The following is a 23,679-nucleotide window of genomic DNA, read 5'->3' on the forward strand; positions in this document are numbered from 1 at the left end:
GATTAAATGCATGTATGTAATTACATCTGTAATTAACTTTTGTAATTACATTAGTAAATACACTTTTGACCATCCCTTACACCTTAACCCACCCTTAAACAGACCCATGCCACAAAACCTGTCCATAACCCAACCTCTATCCCAACTCAAAAGCACCACAAGTGTTTTCAAATACATTGTAAACACAGTAAGTACATTGTATTTATTTTTTGATGTCAGTACATAGTAGTTAAGGACACTTATTATAAAGTGGGACCTGTATTTTCCATACGAAACTGATTTCTAGTGATGTTTATACATTTTTAAACTTTAAAATATTATTGAAGAGAGACAGCTAGAAAGCCACATGTTTTTGGTCAAAGAGCCACATGTGGCTCCCGAGCCGTTCCCTACCCCTGACCTTAACAATAGCAATGTGCGCAAGCAAAATAAACATTTAGATTTCTCTCAGTCTTGGTGAGTAAACCCTAAAATAAATTCATTTTTTCATTTTCTTTTGGTTTAATTTATCAGGGGTCGCCACAGCAGAATGAACCACCATAAAAGTAAATTATTATTATTATTATTATTATTATTATTATTATTATTATTATTATTATTATTATTATTATTATTATTATTATTGCTGGTATTATTGTTGGTTGACTATCTATTTTAATCACGGTCATTCTGATGATTCCAGTTGACTTGTTTTAGAATGCATTATTATACTGTATGAGACTTTAAGTATTTACTTAGACTAAAGTGATTTTACTTAAATGCATGTTATAACTCACCTGGCATTCCTTTATTCCACTTTCTAATGAGCAACACGACCCACAGTAATTGAACAAGGAAACTGTTTGTAAGTACATGTTATTGATACTAGCCTGCAACATGAGTCATTTAATCCCAGAGAGTAACTGTAACATAAACCCTGTTGCCTAAAATGTACCCCCCAAAAACACAGAAAGTTACCAGTGCACGATCGATCATAGTGATGGAGTGCGCGCTCCCGCTCTCCTGTACTATCGCTAAGGCGTCTCCATGTGCCAATCAGAAGTGGGCGGGACCCGCGTCGGCTGCGGCGCTCCGGAGAGGCAGAGACTCAGGCAGGGGCTCAAGTGCCACTTTCTCAGCATTGTCAGTGCGGGCAGCATCATCTCCTAGCCCGGGTACAGTAACTGCTGCACGCAACAAATATCCTCCGGATCGGGACAGGAGATTCGGGTTTGCTCAATCCATGCGATCCGAGCCCGTCTGACTAAGAGAGAAAGAGAGAGCGAAAGAGAGAGAGAGCACGCGCACCATTCACCTGGATAAGCGGCATCAGCATCAGCACCAGCGCAGGGAGAAAGCGGACGCCAAGCATCGCCACGAGAATATGATGCTCCAACAGCACTTGCTCTTCGTGCTCTACAGCTTCTGTGGGATTGTCATCAAAGGTAAGAAGCTCGCTATGTGTGGCCACAGTCTGATGCCCTCTGGGTGTGGTGGGAGTTGGCAGGGAGAATGAAAATGCCAGTTATCATAAGACCCGCGTTGAATCGCATCAGGGGCTGATGTTTCATAAGTAGCGCGTGTTTTTATTGGATAGGTCATGACTCATGTACAGTAGCCTACGTGTGTTCTGTGGCACGATGAGGATGATGACAGTGCAGATTTGAGTTCGGCGCACATATTTGTGCACGTGCGTGGGAAGTTGTTTGCAGTTATTTCAGTGATGTTTGCCAGTCGTCATCCATCAGTTGAATCTATCAAACTTTAGACGCGGAGTTAATTCAGCGGACGCGCGCTCGTCCCAGATTGATTCCAATGACCCGTTACGCGCAGTTTGTGATTTGGGGATCGTGTTTGTCTAATGATGAACTTTACCAACATTGATTCTTTTCACAGATTGGTTTGCAGTGTGTTCGCAGTTGCGCGCAGGTTGATTAAGGTGTGATTTGATGTGCAACACAAATTGAACTTGGTTTACGGGTGATGGGTGCTTAATGCAAGATCTAATGAATGCCAGCTGGCCAGTGCTTTTTTAAGTCGGACATAGGCACATTTTAAGCGCACAGCACTCTGGTATTTGCAAGATTCTACATCTTGGGGTCGTCGTAGCATAAGATTTCTTTCCGAGACGCGCGGTGTGCTGGGGTAATAATAGCTTATGCATTTATTTACACTATAACAAGAATATACAGAGTGTGTGCAGGTATTTGAGGACGGACAGCTGTAGCTACAAGAGCTCCAGACTGCAGCGAGTCTGTGCGCGCTGCTGTCCCACTTTGGCCACTCTGAATACCGCTAGCGAATCGCGCGCCGCCGCGCCCCACGGGTCACAGGATCTCCCATTACCCCAGCACCTGAGCATTGTTTTCTTTTAGTTCTGCAAGATTCTCTAAATGATGCGTGTAAATAATGGGAATGATAATCATTTGCACAGCATATATAGGTACTGGCACTGCAAGAACATGACTCATTGCTGTTGGACTTTTATTGACTTGCAGTCCATATACATGCCTGTCTTGAGAGATGCAGCTGGTGGCTGCATGAAGAGTCAATATTATGTTACAATATTACTATTGATTATTGATAAAGTAGACATGGCTGGCTATTGTGTAATGCACACTGTGTTGAGGAGACTGGAGGAGTGATGTTGCAGTTTTGTACACATTGTGAATTTATGAGAGTGTTCCACTTCATATGACTCAAACTTTTAAATGATTTTTAAAACATATTTGTGAGCTATAAATTACATATCTGCTGCCTTTTCTTAGACTAATGTTAAGTATATAAAGTGCTAATTGTTAAAAAAAACATACATAAAATTATTTAAAAGTTTAAATAAATTAATACAAATTCGTAGAAAAAACACTGCGTATTGGTATGCAAAAGTAATTTTATGTATAAATATGTTTCATAGTTGTATTGTAGGCAGATAGGGGAGGGTAGTGTTCATCATAAAACATTTAGGTAACAGTAAGCAACATATGTTTTTTCAAACTTTAATTTATTTAAAATAGCCTGTTTAAAACACTACATAAATGTTGTGTGATATATTCATTTTTTGTTTAAATAAAAATAAAAAGTTAAAGGATAATGTCAAACAAAGTAATAACTTAAACTGAAGATGATATAGAATAAATGAAACAGTACACAATATAAGACGCATATAAAACCAAACTCTACTGCAGTTTTTTTTTGTTTTTTTTTGTTTTGATGTTAAAAACCCCAGTTATCAATAATACTGTATGAGCTTGTACATAGACACTAAACTTTACACCTATACTGACATCTTAAAAAAAACAGTCTTTATTCATGGCATCTATCTATATGTAAATTGACAGAGCAAGAAAAACATGTTGATATGAAAAATGTATTTAAAGTAGCATTAATTTAATCCCAAAGGGACACCATCCTCAAAACATTACAGTAATTAAAAATATATCCGCTATCTACACTTTCATCTTAAATGTTACGTTAGATGTGTTGATTTTTAATGTTCTGAACTCATTTCTGCTGCTCTAAAAGCTGCCAAAAAACATGAACATCACACATCTTTTGAAAAATTGTGACCAGATCAGTCCAGAAACGCAGCGTGAGGTAACTCTTGAAAGAGAGAGTGTGCTTCTGTCTTCTCAAAACCTCCTCGCTCACTGTCTGAGATGGATTGTGGATATGTAAATGTTGGCATATGTTAGGTTTGGCAGTGCCTGTGCTGACTACTGATCTCTAGAATTATTCCTGGAACTTGGTGTGGATCAAAACCAGTCATCGACTTTTTTCTTTTTCTTTCTGTCAATCGTCTCTCAGGTGTTTTTGAATTCACTGACAGCGTTTCTTCACTGACGATCTTACATGTGTTTACCGTGAGGAAAAGGTCACTTGATGTGACGTTTCAGTATGTTTTTGATATGTAAATAAAAAGTAATGTGTGGATATTAGGCATGGGACGATAACCGTTTTTAAGGTATACCACGGTTTGGAAAAGTCAAGGTCTTTAAATCTCCAAACATTTCTGCTAAACCATTTCCAAAGTAAGTGTACCATTTTTTATTTATGTTTTTTTTTTTGTTCAGTTTTGGTTTTTTAGGACAACATAATATCCAGCAGAAAATATATCCAAAGATTGTGCTTGAAATTGTAGAGAAATCTGTTTTAGAAACTAATGAAGACAGCAGAAGTCTTTGACTCATTGAAATAATTTTGCCTGACATGTTTACTGTTACAAAATGCTTTAAATGTTTCTTAAAATTTAAAAAGTTTTAGTTTTTTACCTAGACATTTAAAAATAACATATTTTAAAGAAGTAATCACAACACAGTGAAACCGTGATACTTTTATCCAAGAATCAAAATCTTATACCAACCCATGCCTAGTGGATATTAAAGAACCAGTTCATTTCAGATGGTCAGTAATTTAAATTAGGTTTATTTATAAACTACTTTCGAAAGGAGCACACCTTTTTGATTGATAGCAGCTGATTCTCATTAGCTTACGCACAATCCACCAATCAGACGATTCCTAAATCACTATAAATAACCAAAGCATCTTACCTTAGCCATCTTCGTCTTGAAGAATCCCCCCTTCCACCCCTACTCCTCCCGTTTCCTTATCAGGGCAGCACGGAGGTCTAATGATTAGCATCATTGCCTCACAGCATGAATGTGACTGGCTCAGACTTTACCTGGCCAGGTCAACGTTTCTGTGCGGAGTTTGCATGTTCTCCCTGTGTTTGCGTGGGTTTTCCTCGGGCACTCCAGTTTTCTCCCACAGACCACAACATGTAACACAAATAAATCAACACATTAAATCATCATTATAGACAAGCAATGAATTCAGCGAATAATCTCCATAGCCAATTCATAATCAAGCAAGGGAGTTCTCGAGACCTACCTGAGCTCAGACTCCCATCTCGCCTTACAACAGGAGGGAGTCCCCGGCTCAAGGATCTCATAAGCTCAGGGCTCCCTCCCGGGACAGCATGCCAAACATGCTTCATAATCAATAATTGGCAAGGGCGAACTCTTGAATAGCGTGTCAAATCAAAAGTCTGCTGTGAATTTTTTTACAATTGCTTGGATCCAAAAATCCGTTATTTTCAATAGATATTTAACTACTAATTCATCTATAGTAAGATGAAATGGTCAATACTTACATGTATATAATAAATATATCTCAATGTTGCAGTTTACGCCTGACACAAATAGTAGATAGAACAACAAACTGACTAAAATTGCATTACATGACAAGCCCATATAGCCCATATCTACAAGATGTATTTTCAAAATCATTTGCTTTGGAAAACATCTGCTGTCTTCAAAGATTCAATGTACATCTTTAAAAAGCTCTGCTGTTATTCTAAAATCTTAATTCTAAACCTTGAATGTCTTAAGATGGACATTTTGCAGATGGGCAAATGCGCTAATTAATATATAATCCAGATGTAAACACACACTTCAAATACTGTAGGTGTCTCTGCAATATGTTACTAATAATCAATTTCAAAAAATTGTATTTTTTTTTGTGATTTCTTACAGTAAGTATGATCTATGTCATAAAAAACACCAAGCACTGTAAATGGACCAAGACCACTAAAAAGATTGCTCCCAGTTCATCAAACAAACTTTTGATTAACTAAAAATAAACTCAACACTTATATACAAAAAAAAAAGAAAAAAAATGGACATTATATCAAAAGAGTGATCAAGCAAACTTATTCAATGAATGGTAATATCTTGTATTACATTATGTTTTGATGACCTTATCCTGTTGTTATTATGTGCAGTATGTATGTATGTATTTATGTTTGTATGTATGTTTGTATGTATGTATGTATGTATGTATGTATTTACATGTACAGTAGGTGAGAGTTCAATGTGACCATTACCGCCGTGGCTTATACCGCCGCCGCTTTAAATCGGCAAGCATGTGTTTTTAATGTATGACCACAGTTTGTAAATATGCCGCCAGGGGGCACAAAGGAACGGGATGCGAACGGACAGAAATAGCTTATACAGCAGCTGTGAATATGCTTCTGTACTTATGAATGAAGATGAAACGATAAAACAAAGCATTATAATTCCTCCATTAATCATAAAGAAATTGTTAACACAATTTATTATCACTGTAAACTTGTTAAGTGCAATGAGGATTCACTTTGGAAAATAGAATTGAAGAATTCAGTACAAATAAGTAGGCCTAAATAAACAAATAAAGCAGACTTTTAGCCTAAATATAGAGATGTTCAGTGTTTGCTATTTTGATAGGACTAAGACATTAAATAAGTCATTGAATAAGCTTTTTCATTTATGTTTTCATTTACGTTTTTATTTACATTTTCGTTGTTGATTACATTTTACTATCCCATTTGATGTCTCTATTGTACATATTAATAAACAAATAAGGACAAATAAATGAATAATGAAAATAAGCCTAAATAATTATTTATTTAAAGACATGAAGATACACTTAGAAACGGACCGGCACATAGTCTAAAGAGCTTAAGTGTATGTATGTATGTATGTATGTATGTATGTATGTATGTATGTATGTATTAATGTATTTATTTATTTATTTATTTATTTATTTATTATTTATTTATTATTTATTTATTTTCAGGTTTATTTGACAGGGACAATACACATTAATAATACAGAAATCTACAATGCCAAAAATAGCCATAGGGCTATTTTGCATCTGCAGTGGCTGTTCTAATGGTAAAATAGTCTTACTAAAATATATATACATACAAAACAAATAATCAGTACATAATGAATACAAGTAAATGCATGTATTAGATTTCTGAAAGAAATAACAATCCACCCTGAAATTATACTATACCTATTGTATAATTACACTATAAAACCAACAACTCCATCACACTCACTCATGACCAATAAATGCCAATATGCAGGCAAATATAATATAAATATGCATAGAAGTAACAGTTGCATTAAGCGTTAATTGCTTATTATAGATCATTATAGCCGTCAGAAACATATTTTCTTGCATCAGATCTTCATTAGTGTGTGATGAAGGAATAAATGGCTCTGTTTTTAATCCTTTACGTATTTTATACAGAAAGCTGTTCACAAGCTCATATATTTAGGTTCTTTTTTATAAAAATAAGTTGACAGAAAGAAATATGTGTAATTTTCTTTTAGTACAGACAAAATGTTCAGCATCAACAGCATTACAGTTTTAAATAATTTCTCGCGTTTTATTTAAGACATTTAAGCTCTTATGTATAGTATATACAGTCAATTTGCTGCTTGCTTGATTCATGGCATTAAATACCAGATCCTTTCCAGTTTAATGTGTCACATTCTAAATGCTAACTCTGAAATGTATTTTAATAATTCATATCCCAAGAATCCCTGCCATAAGCTGTCAGTTTTTTTTTTCTTTTTCTCCTCACCCGCTTGATTCTTATCCCTTCTTCAAAAGTGAACCAATGACTGCGCTTTAGCTCAGCCTCACAGTGAATATGCTTAGATGAAATTTTTTTTTTGCATGGTGCTGTACCCACTCAGCTGATTTATAAATTTGATGGAAAGATTTCCTTAGACAACTTGATAAGAAGTGATAGATAAACTGTCTGAAGGGTCACATCCATGCAGTGTTGGATCAAGACTGAGTCACTGTTCTATGATGGGTTTTTTATGGCTGCTGTCTTGCTGTGTAAAACAGGGAGAGGGATTGGTTAGTAGGAGAAATCATCTCATTAAACTACTGTTGATAGCATATATATCGATGTTTTGTGTTCAGTGTTAAGTTCAATTAGTTACAAAGTAACAAATTTTCTGCTAAAAAAAATTTAAGTAACACATTAGCTTTAATTTTTGGGTGATTTAAATACAATAGTTTATAATATACTTGCCTTAAATACTGTACTAAAATTCAACCGTTCTATTTATTTATTTCAGAGAAGCAGAACAATATAATTTTTTGCAAAAAATCTGCTTTTCATCTAAATAATTTTTTCAAATATGTCAAGACAAGCAATCGAGAGTTTCCTCGGCTGTGTTTTGTATCATTGTCTTGCTGAAATGTCCACCCTGGTTTCATCTTTATCATCCTGCTAGTTTAGATGTTAGACTGAAGCAGCTGATAATTATTTATACTGAAGAAGGGCAGAGGGTTGTTGAAGAGCTACTGGGAGATTTCAGCTGCTGTCAGGGCTTTCACTGCCATTTTACACTTCACTTTCTTCATGTGTTTAATGCTTTTTTCCCTGTGATAATAAAATTTCATTTTATTATACATAACTTGTAAACTCATTGGATTTTTTTTCTTTTCATATATGTATTTTTTTTTTGGTTGTTAGCAACGTTTGGTGAAAATTTGTACCAAACGGCACTTTTAGAAATATGTTTTTTGAGAAAAATGGTGAATACTAATTTTTCCCACAGTATATAAATATGAGAAAGTAAAAATTATCACACATTATTAATAAAAAGGCAAATTCAAATAGTCATGATTATGACAGTCATAACTTTAATGTAAGTTTGTTATTTATTGCATAATTTTGGAGTATTTCATAATTATTACGTTATCTACATAAGATTTAGCATATGAATGATATTTGGACTCTAATATAAATTGTTTTTAAAATTTCTACTTATTCATTTACACTTTCTATTTTAAGAATTTTCATAATTTATAAATTTGAAGTCATAATTTCGAACTTTTATTCTATTAACTCTGATTTTCTCCCTTTTAAACTTATTTTTGTACCTAATTTTTGGTGCTTTTGACAACTCATTCCTGCTCATCGGTTTCTCCAAAGTCAATCCCCTTCCTCTAACATTTCATCTTCAGCACTGAAGTGCACTTGATATTTGTTGTCTCTTTATACTTCACTCACGACAGATCAAACCATCGCCACATGTCGCCTTAATAGCGATATAAAACTCAAGGTCTCCAATTACATGTGTGACCAGACATTTAGGTCAGGGCTTCACAGTCATATTCCCATTACACCGGCTTCTTCCCCACTTAACAATTCACACACACACAAAAAAAGACATTTGTAGTTGGCTTTCTGTAAGTGTGAGATACAAATTGGACCTGAGGGACTAAAAAAAAAGACCCCTTGAATCTCGCGTCTCCATTGCCGCGGGGCCCCAGTTAAACGTGCGGATAGATCCAGAGTCAGCTGAGCGTTTAAAGTAGCAGTGTAACAGTGTTTTGACGGGAGGTGTGACGGTGAGATCATTTTGTGCTTTACACCAGAACCATTAGAATTCAGCAACGAGGCCTACTAAAATGGCCATTGTAGAAATGTTGACCTTTCATACTAGATTGTACCATATGTCACTTTTAGATCAATTTTTTTTTTAATTTTGATGTCCATGGATGTTTTTAAGTGCTTTTAAGTGTATATTGTTATATTTTACAAATGTTTTTGAAAACCTGTTCTTACTGTGTGTCTTGCAAAACACATTTTTAATTTTATTTATCACAATGAAAGTATAGTTTTTGTTGTTGTTTTGCATATTTACTAATGTATTTATAATGTAAAAATCAGGGCTCCCACACCTTTTGAAAGTACTTAAATATCAGAACATATGAATATCCAGCCTGATCTCACGAGAAAACGTAAGTATTTTACGTTTTGCCAGTTTAGTGGCTAATTCGTACGAATTCGAGTTCAGTCGTACGAAATGGTACGATTTTAAAAAGGAGGTGTGGAACCTGACCCCACCCCTAACCCCAACCGTCATTGGGGGATAAGCAAATCGTACTAAATTGTACGAATTAGATCGTACAAATTCATACAAATTAGCCACTAAATGAAAAAGTTACGAATTGCCGTGAGATTGTGTTGGAATATCATATGAATTCAAGGCCTGAAAAGTACTTAAAAACAAATATAAGTCCTTGAAAGTGCTTGGATTCAAGCAGGTCGCACACCAGAAGCGCCGCTCGGCGCCGCGACACGGCGCGTACATGACAGTTTAAGGTATCACACTCCAGACGCGCACATTCGAATGATATTTAACATGAAACTAATCAGATGGCGCTCTGTGGCGCGGCTGAAAAATGAACTGCGTCCTGAGCCGTCGCCGGGCGCCGCCGACAGCCGCCGACTTGCGGCGCCGGTGTGTGTATCCTGATAGAAACCTATGTTTAGAATTCTAAAATACATGGCGCTGCGTGGCGCTGCGTGGCGCTGCGCGGAGCGCCGCCGAGCGGCGCTTCTGGTGTGCGACCTGCTTTAAAGTTGTTGTATCAACAATTGTACTGTGCTGCTGCTTTCAAAAACTGAACGCAATTCTTAATTTAAAAAAAAGTTTAATTTAAATCTTATACAACAACTATGACAAATAATGCACATTTTATCAATATTTCAGAAACCACATTTAAATACTTGCAGTAGTAAATAATAATAATAATAATAATAATAATAAATAATAATAATAATAATAACAATAATAACAATAATAATAATAATAATAAAAATAATAATAATAATAATAATAAAGTGAGATTAAAAACAGTCCTTGAAAGTCCTTGAATTTGGTCTCCATGAAATGAGTGGGAACCCTAAATAATCTTAAGTACAAAATATCACAGTTATCACAAACATTTTCCATCATTGTTAATTGTAAACATCATTATTATTGATTGTATTAGTTTGTATCAATAATAATGGATCATAATAGAACTGATCATATTATGATTATTTGTGAAGGATCATGTGACACTAAAGATTGGAGTAATAATGCTTTGAATCATAGGAATAAATTCAATTAAAACTGCATTCAATAACAAAACCGCTTATTATTTTTTAAAATAATATTGTAATATATGATATAAGCAACCTAATTTCTCAGTGGTGTTAAATAATTTAAGGTTGTAATGGTGCAATTAGCCATTCAAGAGGAAACAAACAAAAATAAATAAATAAATAAATTAAGTCTCTGTGACTATGGTTCAAACAAACACCTTTGAAAAGTTTCTTTGTGCAGGGCCTAGTGAAGCACCCAAAAACTGCCAAAGAATGAATCCGCTATTCATTTGTCAACAAACCAGGTGAATCCAGCATGTCTGTGCAGAAGATCAACTGCTGGAGACTGCAAATGACGGTGGTTTTAAGGACCGTTTCCATATCGCATCTCTTCTGCGTGCAAGTTTGTTACTTCCAGGCACATCCAGTTAAAACTGACCGAGCAGCTTTATATACTGTCTGAATTATATAGTCTGTCAAAATGTGTATATTCCATACAAATACAGAACACCCAAACACTGCAGTGCTTTTACTTTTCTCCATAAATAAAACTTGTATCAGAGGTACAGTAGTGTTTTGTCAGCTTGTCATCCTCTGAGAAAATATTGATGGCCTAGCAATCTACGTAGAACATCCCCCCCGCCCCCCCCCTGGCTGCATTGATAATCGGTGCATTGGTCCGTGGTGATAAAAAGGTTGGTGACCACGGATCTAAATATGTACATACAAACACACAAAACACCTACATTTACAGTTGAAGTCAGATTTATAAGCTCCCTCTTTTTTTTTTTTTAAATATTTCCCAAATGATGTTTAACACATTCAGGACATTTTGACTAAATGTCTGATAATATTTTTTTTTCTTCTGGAGAAAGTCTTATTTGTTTTATTTAGACTTGAATAAAAGTAGTTTTACATTTTTTAAACACCTTTTCAGAGTCAACATTGTTAGCCCCTTTAAGCTATTTTTTTCTGATGGTCTACAGAACAAACCATTGTTATACAATAACTTGCCTAATTACCCTAACCTGCCTAGTTAACCTAATTAACCTAGTTAAGCCTTTAAATGTCACTTTAAGCTGTATAGAAGTGTCTTGAAATCTATCTGTTAAAATATTATTTACTGTTATTTATCAGTTATTAGAGATGAGTCATTAAAACTATTATGTTTACAAATGAGGTGAAAAAAAATCTCTCTGTTAAATGGAAATTAGAAAAAAAATAAACAGTGGGACTAATAATTCAGGGGGCTAATAATTCAAGGGGGCTAATAATTCAGGGGAACTAATAATTCTGACTTCAACTGTAATATACATGAACACAGTAATGGAAAGTGTGTTTCTCCTACAAGTAGTTTGTCATGCCCACTAACCAGCATGAAGCACACTCAGAATTGCACAATGACTTCAAGAAACATGTTTATAAGAAAGTGTCTGGTGCACATGGAGAGGTAAAGGTGTGTCGATGATCATTGAATGTACAGTTATAACTACTAAAACCATCACCATATGCATTTCAGTATAATATGCTGTTTATAATGTGTACTATCATTTTGACTGACATACTCTTCAGCGGTTTGTCATTTTAATAAAATAACAATGTTAAAATTAGATGAAAAGTTAGAGTGTTTCATCTAAAAAATCTCACATTGCAAAATTGTATAATAATGGTAAAGTGTGCCTTAGTAGTAGTGTTTAGATGGAATGCAGGGTTAGCTTATCCTAGCAGAATGGGCTGTAAGCTCTGCAGTGTAGCGCTGCGTATCAGTAATCCAGTAAAGGAGAGCAGAGAGAAGCCAAGCCTTTCTGCTTTGTGCTGCCTGACAGATCTACATCTGTACAGATGAGTCACAGAAACGCTATAAGAGAGAGAGAGAGAGAGAGAGAGAGAGAGAGAGAGAGAGAGAGAGAGAGAGAGAGAGAGAGAGAGAGATAATGACACAGAATAACAGCAGAGAAGGAACTGGATGACAGCTTTAACAAAGATGAGACACTTTGGTGTTTATTGGCATATTTTTAGATGCATTATTAAAGTTCCTGTTGATGCGTTTTAAAAGATATTTTTAAAAATCATAAGGATATTAATGAACCTCACTGAAAAGCATATAGCATTGTATTGTTTTAAAATGGATTTTAAGTTAATTTACATCGTTTTTATTAGTAACTGTCATAAATAACTGAAATAGTATTAATATCATAAAGTCTCAAAACTATTGATCAACACCCATGCTTGTATATTTATATATATAATTCAACAAACATGGATTGAAGCAGAATATTTTAGTAGGTAAAATCATTGTGCATTTTAGAAACAATTACTTTTTGAATTTATATTTAGAATTTCAGACTTCATAACTTTCCAGAGTTATTGGAAAAAAAAATCCTGATAAACAAAGTGTTTTATAATTATGTGAATTTTTATATCTAATTTAATGTAGTTTTTGCTTTACTTTAAATTTTATCTTAATATAATTAAGAAGTCTTTTGACTTTTGGACTCCATAATGCTCGGGAGTTATTGGAAACATTAATAAAAAATGCTGAAAAACAAGTGTTTTATAATTATATGTATTCTAATTCCTAATTTAGATATTTTTAATATAGATTTTACTTTACTTTTAATTGATTGTTAATACAATTGATTTAATTTAATGTTAATATAAAATTGGACTCCATAAAGGGCGGATCACACTAAACGTGCTTTTACTTTCCAAAAAGGGGAGGCGCGAGAACACTTTTTATGTCGCTAGACAATGACTGAATCAGCTGAATCAGTATTGTACGCAAGTGTTGCTGTTGATATTGGTATCATTTTAATATGTAATAACAGTGTGAATATTATGTGATATGTGAAATTCAAAAGAGACGACACAGTGTGGCAGTAGGTTGTGCTGTCGCCTCATAGCAAGAAGGTCGCTGGTTCGAGCCTTGGCTGGGTTAGTTAGCATTTCTGTGTGGTGTTTGCATGTTCTCCCTGCGTTCGCATGGGTTTCCTCCGGGTGCTCCGGTTTCCCCCACAGTCCAAAGACATGCAGTACAGGTGAATTGGGTAGGCTAAATTGTCCGTAGTGTATGAGTGTGTGTGGATGTTTCGCAGAGATGGGTTGCGACTGGAAGGGCAACAGCAGCGTAAAAACATGCTGGATAAGTTGGTGGTTTATTCCACCTATATGGCGATCCCAGATTAATAAAGGGACTGAGCTGAAAAGAAAATGAATGTATGAAGGAATGAAATTTAAGATTTGTGATGTCAGACAGCTCCGGATAATTGAAAACAGTAACCACAAGTCTCTCTTCTATCTTCAAAAGTCTCCATAGTCGTTTTGACAACACAAACGCTTCTGTCACCCAAACGAAAACCTCGCCTTTGCTTTTATTTGATTGAAGAATGAAAAAGACACGACTGACGTAACGCACTTTTTCCACCTAGAGTTGACATTTTTTTTTCAACTGCGAGCACACAGCATGCAACGGCAAAACCGTGAGGTACAGCAGGCAATTAGGCTATGAGGCACATAGGGCGCATAAGCAGCGCACAAAACGGCTGTGAACATCATTCAAAAAGGTGCTTCTCAATTCAAAAAACATGTGGGATCCATCCCTACTGCTCTGGAGTTAATGGAAACAACAATAAAAAGCATTATGGAGTCCAAACGTCAAAATAGTTCTTGCTTATATAAAGATCAAATTTAAAGTTGAGCATAAAGAAGTTTGCATTTATTTATTTTTATTGTTGTTTCCAATTACTAACTTGCTAAAAAAGTGTTTTATAATTATATGCATTTTAATTAAATTTTTTCTTTAGGTTTAACTTTAAATTCGATCTTAATATAAGTAAGAACTATTTTGATGTTTGGACTCCATAATGCTCGGGAGTTATTAGAAACAACAATATAAATAATAATAATAATAATAATAATAAAAATGATAAACAGTTTTTATAATTATATACATAATGTAACAATATATGTATGTTTTCTAATTTTCAACATTTTAATTTACATTTTGCTACACTTTTAAATTTAATCTTAATATAAGTCAATATATTGTGACTTCTGGACTTCATAATACTCCAGAGTTATTGACAACAATACAAAATAAACATAAATTAATAAATAAAAAAGAAACTTGCTGAAAAACAGGGTATGTTATGTTTATATTTTTTATGTTCTAATGTTTTTTTTGCGTAATTAAGCATAAATAAATAAATAAATAAATAAATAAATAAATACATGAGTACAATTTGCTGAAAAAAAGTTTTAAAAAGTTATATTTATTTAGTTTTTTATTTTGTATAATTTTATTGTAATTTTTTGCTTTTTATTAAATGCTAGTATAAGCAAGACATATTTTGACTTTGACTTCATAATGCTTCAGAGTTATTGGAAACAATAATAAAGATAAAAGTAAAATTGCTGATAAATAAAGTGTTTTCTTATATTTATGTGTATATATGTTTCATATATATATATATATATGTGTGTGTGTGTGTGTGTGTGTGTGTGTGTGTGTGTGTGTGAGTGTCTGTGTGTGTGTGTGTGTGTGTGTGTGTGTGTGTGTGTGTGTGTGTGTATATATATATATATATATATATATATATATATATATATATATATATATATATATATATATATATATATATTTCAATTTCTTATTTTCAGAACTTCCATGTAGTTTTTGCTTTAGTTTTAAATTAATCTTAATACCAGTGAGAAAATTCATAATGCTCCAGAGCTATTGGAAAAATCATATACATCCACTGCTGTAATCAAAACCCATGGATAATAGTTTGCCATCAGAAGACTTGGGAAAGGTAGACTTTTTAAAATAAATTTTCACACACATTCTTTGTAATAATTAAGTGTAGTACAGCAATCCCACATTCGTCAGCGCACAAATCTTTGCTTCCAGCTTCGTTCCTGAATGTTTGAGCTCTTTCATTAACTCTGTATTGAACCTGTCCTTTCCCTGCAATAAAGAGATGCTGTTTTTAGTAAAAGAAAAAAAAGAAAGAAAAGAAAAATGATTAAACCGACTTCCACCATTGCCCAGAGAATCGTCTCATAGCCTTCAGGGCAGGTGAATTACTCCATTACGTTGATGTAATTGCACATGTCCGGCTACAAATGTGTCGGATGCAGATTCGGCCCGAGTTCATGCTTACTGCCTCAATGTTGCTGATTAATCTAGATTGTAGAGTAATTCGGTCGGTCTCGTCGTAACTGCGCCCATTAAAGCTCGACATGACAGATGTCGTAATGGCATGTTTGTTCCTGTAGGCCGTAATGAGGTTAGCTCCGAGCAGATTCAGACGCAAGTGCAATTAAAGCACGGCACCTATGAAAGACTTCAGTAATGAAAGGACAGATATTCTTCGCTTGAGAAGCCCATAATAACTCCACTGATAAATGCTTCTGTGACACGCACAATTAATAAGATCACCTACCTTTGGGCAAACAGACATGCTAATTAGCTTCTGTTGGCGACCCAGTGGCCACAGAAGAGACAGAAGCAGGAGATAAAGATTACGTTTGAATTTTTGGACACTTAATACGACTCGCATTCTCTATTCTTTATCGCTAAGTGAAGATAAAAGGGAAAGTTTTCTGAAAGAGGCTCGATATTGCTAACTCCTCCGCTCGCTACAAATGCCTCTGACTCCTTTTATTCACTCCACTGTTTGATTTATTAAGTGGCATCTCATATGTATCAGCTAATAGGAGAGGTTTCTTTAAAAAGGAAGTAACATTAAAGCTGCTGCGACTAACAGAATCACAGCATGAAAACAGGACGTGCTACCAAAACGCAGAGGACTTAATTGGTTGTTTACCGAGAGCTCCACACGCTAAAATTACCTGATTGTCACCTCTGCGTTTCTGTTTGTGCCACAACAAAAGTGATCAGCAGACTCCGCCGTCCTCTTATTGACATTGTCATTTTCGTAGCCAGACAGTCTGAACTGTCATGACAACTTGTTGCTAATTAACTCTGAGGTGTTTCTTTTCTAATTTATCAAAGGTATTTAAGTAATATTTGGGACCTTTAAGTTAAGGTGTAAACGAGGTCTTAAGTGTTTTGAGCTTGTTCCTTTTTTAACCATTTCAGCTATAATTTCATTAGTTTTTTTTTCTTCATTTTTTCAAAGTCTCTAAGAAATCAAAAACTAACCATATGATTGTGTTACCTCACATTATGTGGTAAATAATCAATCTGTGCATGTCATTTAGAAAAAAAAAACTTGTTTGCCTATCCAATCTTTAATTGAAATCTGAAAATGCACTGACTGTTTATTTTTACAGTTAAATTGTCAGATTTTGCATATCTTAGCAAATAGTTTTGGCTAACATAATCACACTGGTCCAGCTGTCAGTTTTGACAACAAACAGAAATGGTGAGCAGTGACTGTTAGATTTAAAAACTCTCCCCAAACCATTTTCCCCATCTTTCTGATTTAAATGCCTACTTTCCTACATCTATTCAGCTCACAGTAGATAAAACTAGCTACACCCACTGCTTTCTTATTTAGTATTCCACTTCTCTAGGAGCTGCATCACAATATGAAAAAAAAATAATAATAATAATGGTCACAGCTTCTGGTTCATGGGGACTTTAAAGGGATAGTTCGTCCCACCCCCCAAAAAATGATTACCTGATTTACTCTTCATCATGTGGTTTTAACCCATGATTGGAGTTTGAAGCCTCAGTTGTACACAAAGGAAGATTTTGAAGAAAGGTGGTTGATAGTACCCATCAACTTCCATAGTGGGGGAAAATACAACAAACAATTTGTACCATCAACTAGCATTTTCTCAACAGAAAAAGGAAACTGGATATGGATATTAAACAAGTAAGGGGTGAGTAAATGATAAGATTTTATTTTTGGGTGAAATTAAACCTTTATGGGTGCTTTTACACGTTTGGTTTGGTTATTTTGGTTCGAACCAAAAACAACAGATGATTTATTGTAGCTGTTTGTATTTAGATTTAGGGTGGCTTGGTGGTTCAGTGGGTAGCGCTGTTGCCTCAAACATAGAAGGGCATTGGTTGGAGCCTCGGCTATGGGTTGCCACGTGGTTTGAAAGAGTACCAAGACCACCACCTCAAGAAAGTCTTGATGCATTTGTTGTAACTAAGCACCACAACAATTATTTTACAACACTGATAATGAGCGAATGTGCTTTTCAACCACAAGGAGGAGCTCTGAGTGAAACTTGCATAGTGTTGATTTAAAAGCACAGTTTTTTAAGAGTATTTATATGTGTGTGTGTTTGTGTGTGTGTGTGTGTGTGTGTGTGTGTGTGTGTGTGTGTGTGTGTGTGTGTGTGTGTGTGTGTGTGTGTGTGTGTGCGTGTGTTTGTGTGTGTGTGTGTGTGAGTGCGTGCGTGCGAGCGTGTGTGTGTGTGTGTGTTCCAATTTCACGGCTAAACAAGACGTGATTTAATGTTAGGAAACCTGCATAATAAAGCTAAACAACCAAGAACAAAAATTACAATGGAATCCTAGAAGGTATGTTCAATATTTACAACAATAACCTGACATTTTTTGATCTCAAACTGTTTAATTAGCTGAGGTTATCACTCCACCACCTGCTTGACTACATTTCTTCCCAAACATGGTTCAAACAACAGATGTGCGACACAGTTTTCAGGAAACAATCATTGCTAGCTAGCTACTTTCTCCAGCAATCCATCATGCGGTGCTAGTTAAGCAGTGGGTTACACCACTGTTCAGGAAATGGACCCCATGTGCTGGACCGCTGTACTCAAGCAGCTGCACTCCGGGGTTGTTTGGGGTCTTTTGGCTCCTGTGCTGAATGTAATATTTGGCTGAGAATGAAGCAGAGTCTTCATCTCATCTGCTGTCTGACCTTTAAACAGAGTCCCCCTCACCCTCTCTACTCTTAGAAGAATGTCCTCGCACTGCCTGCGGATGAGAAGCACACAATGAATCTCATTTACTCTGCAACATCGAGCCGCTCTCCTTTTTCTTTCTGTGGCCTCGCCGCGAACAAGGAACAGCCATCTGTGTGCTTTTTTACCTGTCTGACCAGTTATAAATCAGCCATTCACTTGCTATTGTGCAGCAGAGCGGGACTAATGTCTCTGCAACAAAACTATTTTGATTACTTTTTTTCCTGGAATGAACTGATGCAAGTACTATGAGCGTCAAGTTTTTTGGAGTTCTAATGCATTTAAAATGATCTTCTTTCTCCGCTGTATGAGATTTGATTGACAGACAGGTGGAAACACATTATTTTTAGGTTGATGGAGATGTTAAATGCCGTAAATGCTGCCTTCATGTTGTTTTGAAAAGGGAAATTGCTGAAATGTTGAATTAACATCTTGCAGAGAAACAACTCTTAACACATGAAACACAGTAATAAATAAGTGTTAACACACCTACTTGATTGTATTAACTGGACTTAAGTATAGTATCTGTTTTATGTCAAGTATCTGTATTACTATTGGGGAAAATGTCAATATCAAGGCATAATATCTGACATATATATATATATATATATATATATATATATATATATATATATATATATATATATATATATATATATATATATATATATATATTTGGGGTGTAACAGTTCACAAAAATTACAGTTTGGTTCTACAGTGGTGTCACAGTTCGGTACGTTTTCAATACAGCAAAAAAAGGAAAAAAAGCCAGAGGATTTCTCTGATTTAATTTTTTGATGTTTTAAAAATAACATCATAAAAGTATGATCCTGTTTTTTTTATTTTTATTTTTACTTTAAACAGTGATAGAGCTATACTTCTGGTGTTTCTGTTTAGCAGCAAATAAAACAAATCCTTCTATATATTCAAAACCAAAAAGCTGCTTATAAAAAAAAAATATATATATATATATAATATTGTAGCAGTTAAACAAACAAAAGGTTGAGGGGGGGGGGGGGGGGGGGGGGGATGCACGATTTCGAGAAGATTATCATTCGTTTGCGGGCATCCAGGAGTCCAGGAGTCCCGCAGCTTCCGGGAGACTTGGGATGTCTGGGATTACATTAACGTTTGCATTTTGCGAGCTAGTGTAGCGCGTGCCTGGAGTAGTGTTTGGAGGTTGGCTCTTTTGTGTCGGGGGTCCAGGGTTGCTGGGGCAATGGGGGCAGAGCCAGTACGAGCAGCGAGGCTGACACAAAAGCTAGCAAGATTGCTAATGAGTGCATGCTTTAATAAAGCGATGGTCTACTCTTTAACATGACAGCGGGGAAGGCAGCATGTTGTCTGCCACGTCATTTGGGATGCCATGTTGAGCGTTGTTGCACTGAAAACATTATATTCTGTACTTATTCCCTTTTATCTTTTTAGATGTTAGTCTGAATTGAATCGTTTTGTAATGCGTAAAAAAACGAAAGTATCATACTGAACGGTTCAATTCAAATACGCATTTTGTTACATCCTTAATATATATATATATATATATATATATATATATATATATATATATATATATATATATATATATATATATATATATATACATACAGTTTTGCCTGATTCTCGAAGCTAATTGGCTTCTGTATTACTCCACCTACTGTACATAGAGTGATAGCAGATCAATAAACTTACGACAATTTGACAAATATTACTGCTGTTGGACAATATAATGTACTTTTGGGGCTTTTTTTATGTGAGAATGTAGTCAATATAATTGCATCTCTGCAGTTTATTCATAAGGATGGTGCCTAAAATAAATATTTATAATTAAAATATTCCGAATCTAGTTGAAGGCTGGAGGGAGGAGGAGGGCGGGCCGTGAGTGCAGTTTGAGAACCCTGCGCTAGAGAATCATTAGAAGTGATTAGAAGTGAAGTTTAAATGCACGGCTACATGAGTTGCATATGCCGTGGGTCATTTTAAGCAAAAGTATAAAGCAGGCTTAAAGCAATGGTTTCTGATGTCAGCTGCAGATGTAAATGAATGGCGAAAGAGGGTAGTTTTTGAGATGCTCAAAGTTTGATTTTCTTATATATATACACGATTATGGCATTGAACTGTATAAACGCAATATCACACTAGTAGAAGCGTTATATGGCTGTATATCATCACTGGGCACTAAGGCAATATATATATATATATATATATATATATATATATATATATATATATATATATATATATATATATATATATATATATATATATTTTTTTTTTTTTTTTTTTCACCAATTTCTGTTTAACAGAGAGAATATATTTTCAACACATTTGTAAACATAATAGTTTTAATATGGCTAATAATTTTAACTTGAACTGTATGTATATATATATATATATGTATGTATATATGTATGTATGTATGTGTGTATATATATATATATATATATATATATATATATATATATATATATATATATATATATATATATATACATACATGCAGTTAAAGTTAAAACTAGAACTAAAAACTTCATACAAATTCAGAAAATTCCATAACGTGATACTATTTTGTCCATATGTAAGTGCATTGAGGTTATGTTTTTCACATCTAAATGTTTTTACAATTTAAAATTGGAATGGGCATGATTATATAACGAATTATTCTCTTGAGGTATTTGCACTTTCACTCAACCACAACTTTTTTGCATTTCAATTGTATATCACTCTGACCTCTATTTTTTTGTTTTGGTTGAGAAAAAATATATTGCATTACTGTAAAAGATTGTTACTAATAACATTCATCCATGCACAATATTTCAAGACCAGAAAATAAATTGGTTCTTGACTGTTTGCATGATAAATTCCAGTAAGGCTTTATATATTAATAATTGTGAACTGTTTTCATTTACTTTGTTTGCGGTTTGCGATCTTTTGATTAGAGCTTGCGTCTACAGCGTGTAATTAGTTACAAAAAAAGAGGGAGCACACTTATTGCAGCCTAATTATTTACCCAAAATAAATAATGTGTGACAAACATTATTTACAACATTTCATTTTCAGACGCTCATCCTCAAAACGGGAGAGAAAACATCCAGCCTGTCACTCAGGCAGAGAGCTGATTCCAACACTTGTAGTGAAAGACTATAAAGAGATAGTATCTATTTCGTCAAAACAGCAATCAAAGGGAAGATACACGATGAGAGTAATCAAAAGCGTGTGGCACTACATCTCAATGACGCCGGTGAGGCAACATAATGGTGGCAGATGGAGATAACAGCAACTCAAATTGAAAGCGTAATCAAAGATTAAACAGGCAAAAGCGAGGGCTATTTAATAAGTGGGTATTGCTGTGATACAGGCGTGGAGACGCGCAATAATTGATTTCTGTCCCTAATTCATTTGAGGAGACTATTTAATCTAATCAGAGAAGGAGGGGGCCTATGGCAGTACATCTGCTTGGTGGATGTAACAGGCTTCATAACAGAAACAAAGTGAGAAGTAGCAGATATGAACCAAGGTGATTAAAGAGGATTTTGTGTTCAATTCTTTTTTAATTAAAGCAGTGTCGAGCCATTAGTATGTTGAAGCATTCTGTCTTGGTGGTGTTTTCAAAACATTGAGATGTCTGCTTAGCCAACACAATCTCATGGCAATTCGTAACTTTTTCATTTAGTGGCTAATTCGTATGAATTCGTACGATCTAATTCGTACAATTTAGTACGATTTGCTTATCCCCCAATGACGGTTGGGGTTAGGGGTGGGGTCAGGTGCCACGCCTCCTTTTTAAAATCGTACCATTTCGTACGACTGAACTCGTACGAATTCGTACGAATTAGCCACTAAACTGGCAAAACGTAAAATATTTACGTTTTCTCGTGAGATCAGGCTGGCCTAGCTCAGCACAGCCACAGTGGTTCAACTGATTGTGTGCATTTTGGGCCATGGCTGTTTATTTATTGGGCCAATGGGCTATATGCATGGCAAGTTTATTTCAGCCACCAATAAACTTCCAGTACAACGTTAATGTGACTACTTTAAATTTCGTGAGGTTTCTTTTACGGCATCCAGTCATTCATTCATTCAATTCATTTCTCTTTTGCCTTAGTCCCTTTATTCATCAGGGGTCATCAGAGCAGAATGACTCGCCAACTTATCCAGCATATGTTTTACACAGCGAATACGCTTCCAGCTGCAACCCAGTACTGGGAAACATCCATACACCCTGATTAATTCATATACACACACTACAGCCAATTTAGTTTATTCAATTCACCTATATCGCATGTCTTCGGACTGTGGGGGAAACTGGAGCACCCAGAGGAAACCCACGTGAACACAAGGAGAACATGCAAACTCCACACAGAAATTCCAACTGATCCAGCCAGGACTGGAACTAGTGACCTTCTTGCTGTGAGGAGACAGTGCTAACCACTGAGCCACCGTCTCACAAGTTTTACACCATTAGCTGATGATTGATGAGTAAGAGCAAGTTTGGCATGCTTTCCTGGGAGAGACTCGGAAGATTCTAAAATCCAAGGCTTTCTCCCATTTCATTGGGTGAGAGGGAAGTCTGAGCTCAGGTACGTAGACCTCGAGAGCTCCCCGTATTTTGGCTATAAGGTAAGGAAATCTGGCTATTTATAAGTATTCAAACTCATCTGATTGGTGTATCAAGTGATTGCTGATGCGAAACCCACCTCAAGCACGTGATCCTCTTGGAATAAGTTTATATATAAACTTCTCTTAATTAAAATACAATTCTTTAAACAGACTTAAGCATTAATTTAGTTGTAAAACAAGAGCTTTTAAATTTAAACACCATCAGGAGCAGCAGGTGAGCACAGAATCTTCATTGAAAATAATGTGGAAAAATAAATGTCCATATTTTAAAGACTTGGCATGGACAATGAGATTTCATGGTGTTTCTTGTCTGGTCTTAGACACACTTCATTCATTAATTTTCTTTTCGGCTAGTCCCTTCATTAATCTGGGGCCACCACAGCGGAGTGAACCACCAACTTATCCAGCACGTATTTATGCAGCGGATGCCCTTCCAGCCGCAACCCATC

General features: G+C 35.2%; 1 protein-coding gene across 10 annotated transcripts in view; it reads left to right on the forward strand.

Annotated features, from left to right (window-relative positions):
* Nucleotides 1-1,089: 1,089 nt before the first annotated feature.
* Nucleotides 1,090-23,679, forward strand: part of cadm2b (cell adhesion molecule 2b) — a 462,115-nt gene continuing 439,525 nt past the window's right edge. For 9 of the 10 annotated variants that reach the window (XM_087283243.1, XM_087283248.1, XM_087283245.1 and 6 more), the window contains exon 1: nucleotides 1,090-1,424. In XM_087283243.1, coding sequence (XP_087139369.1) covers nucleotides 1,364-1,424 — 61 coding nt within the window. In that variant the 5' untranslated portion in view covers nucleotides 1,090-1,363. 10 annotated transcript variants of the gene reach the window in all.

The sequence above is a fragment of the Danio rerio genome, chromosome 15, assembly GCF_052040795.2.
Source record: "Danio rerio strain M-AB ecotype USA chromosome 15, GRCz13ab, whole genome shotgun sequence".
Lineage (NCBI taxonomy): Eukaryota > Metazoa > Chordata > Actinopteri > Cypriniformes > Danionidae > Danio > Danio rerio.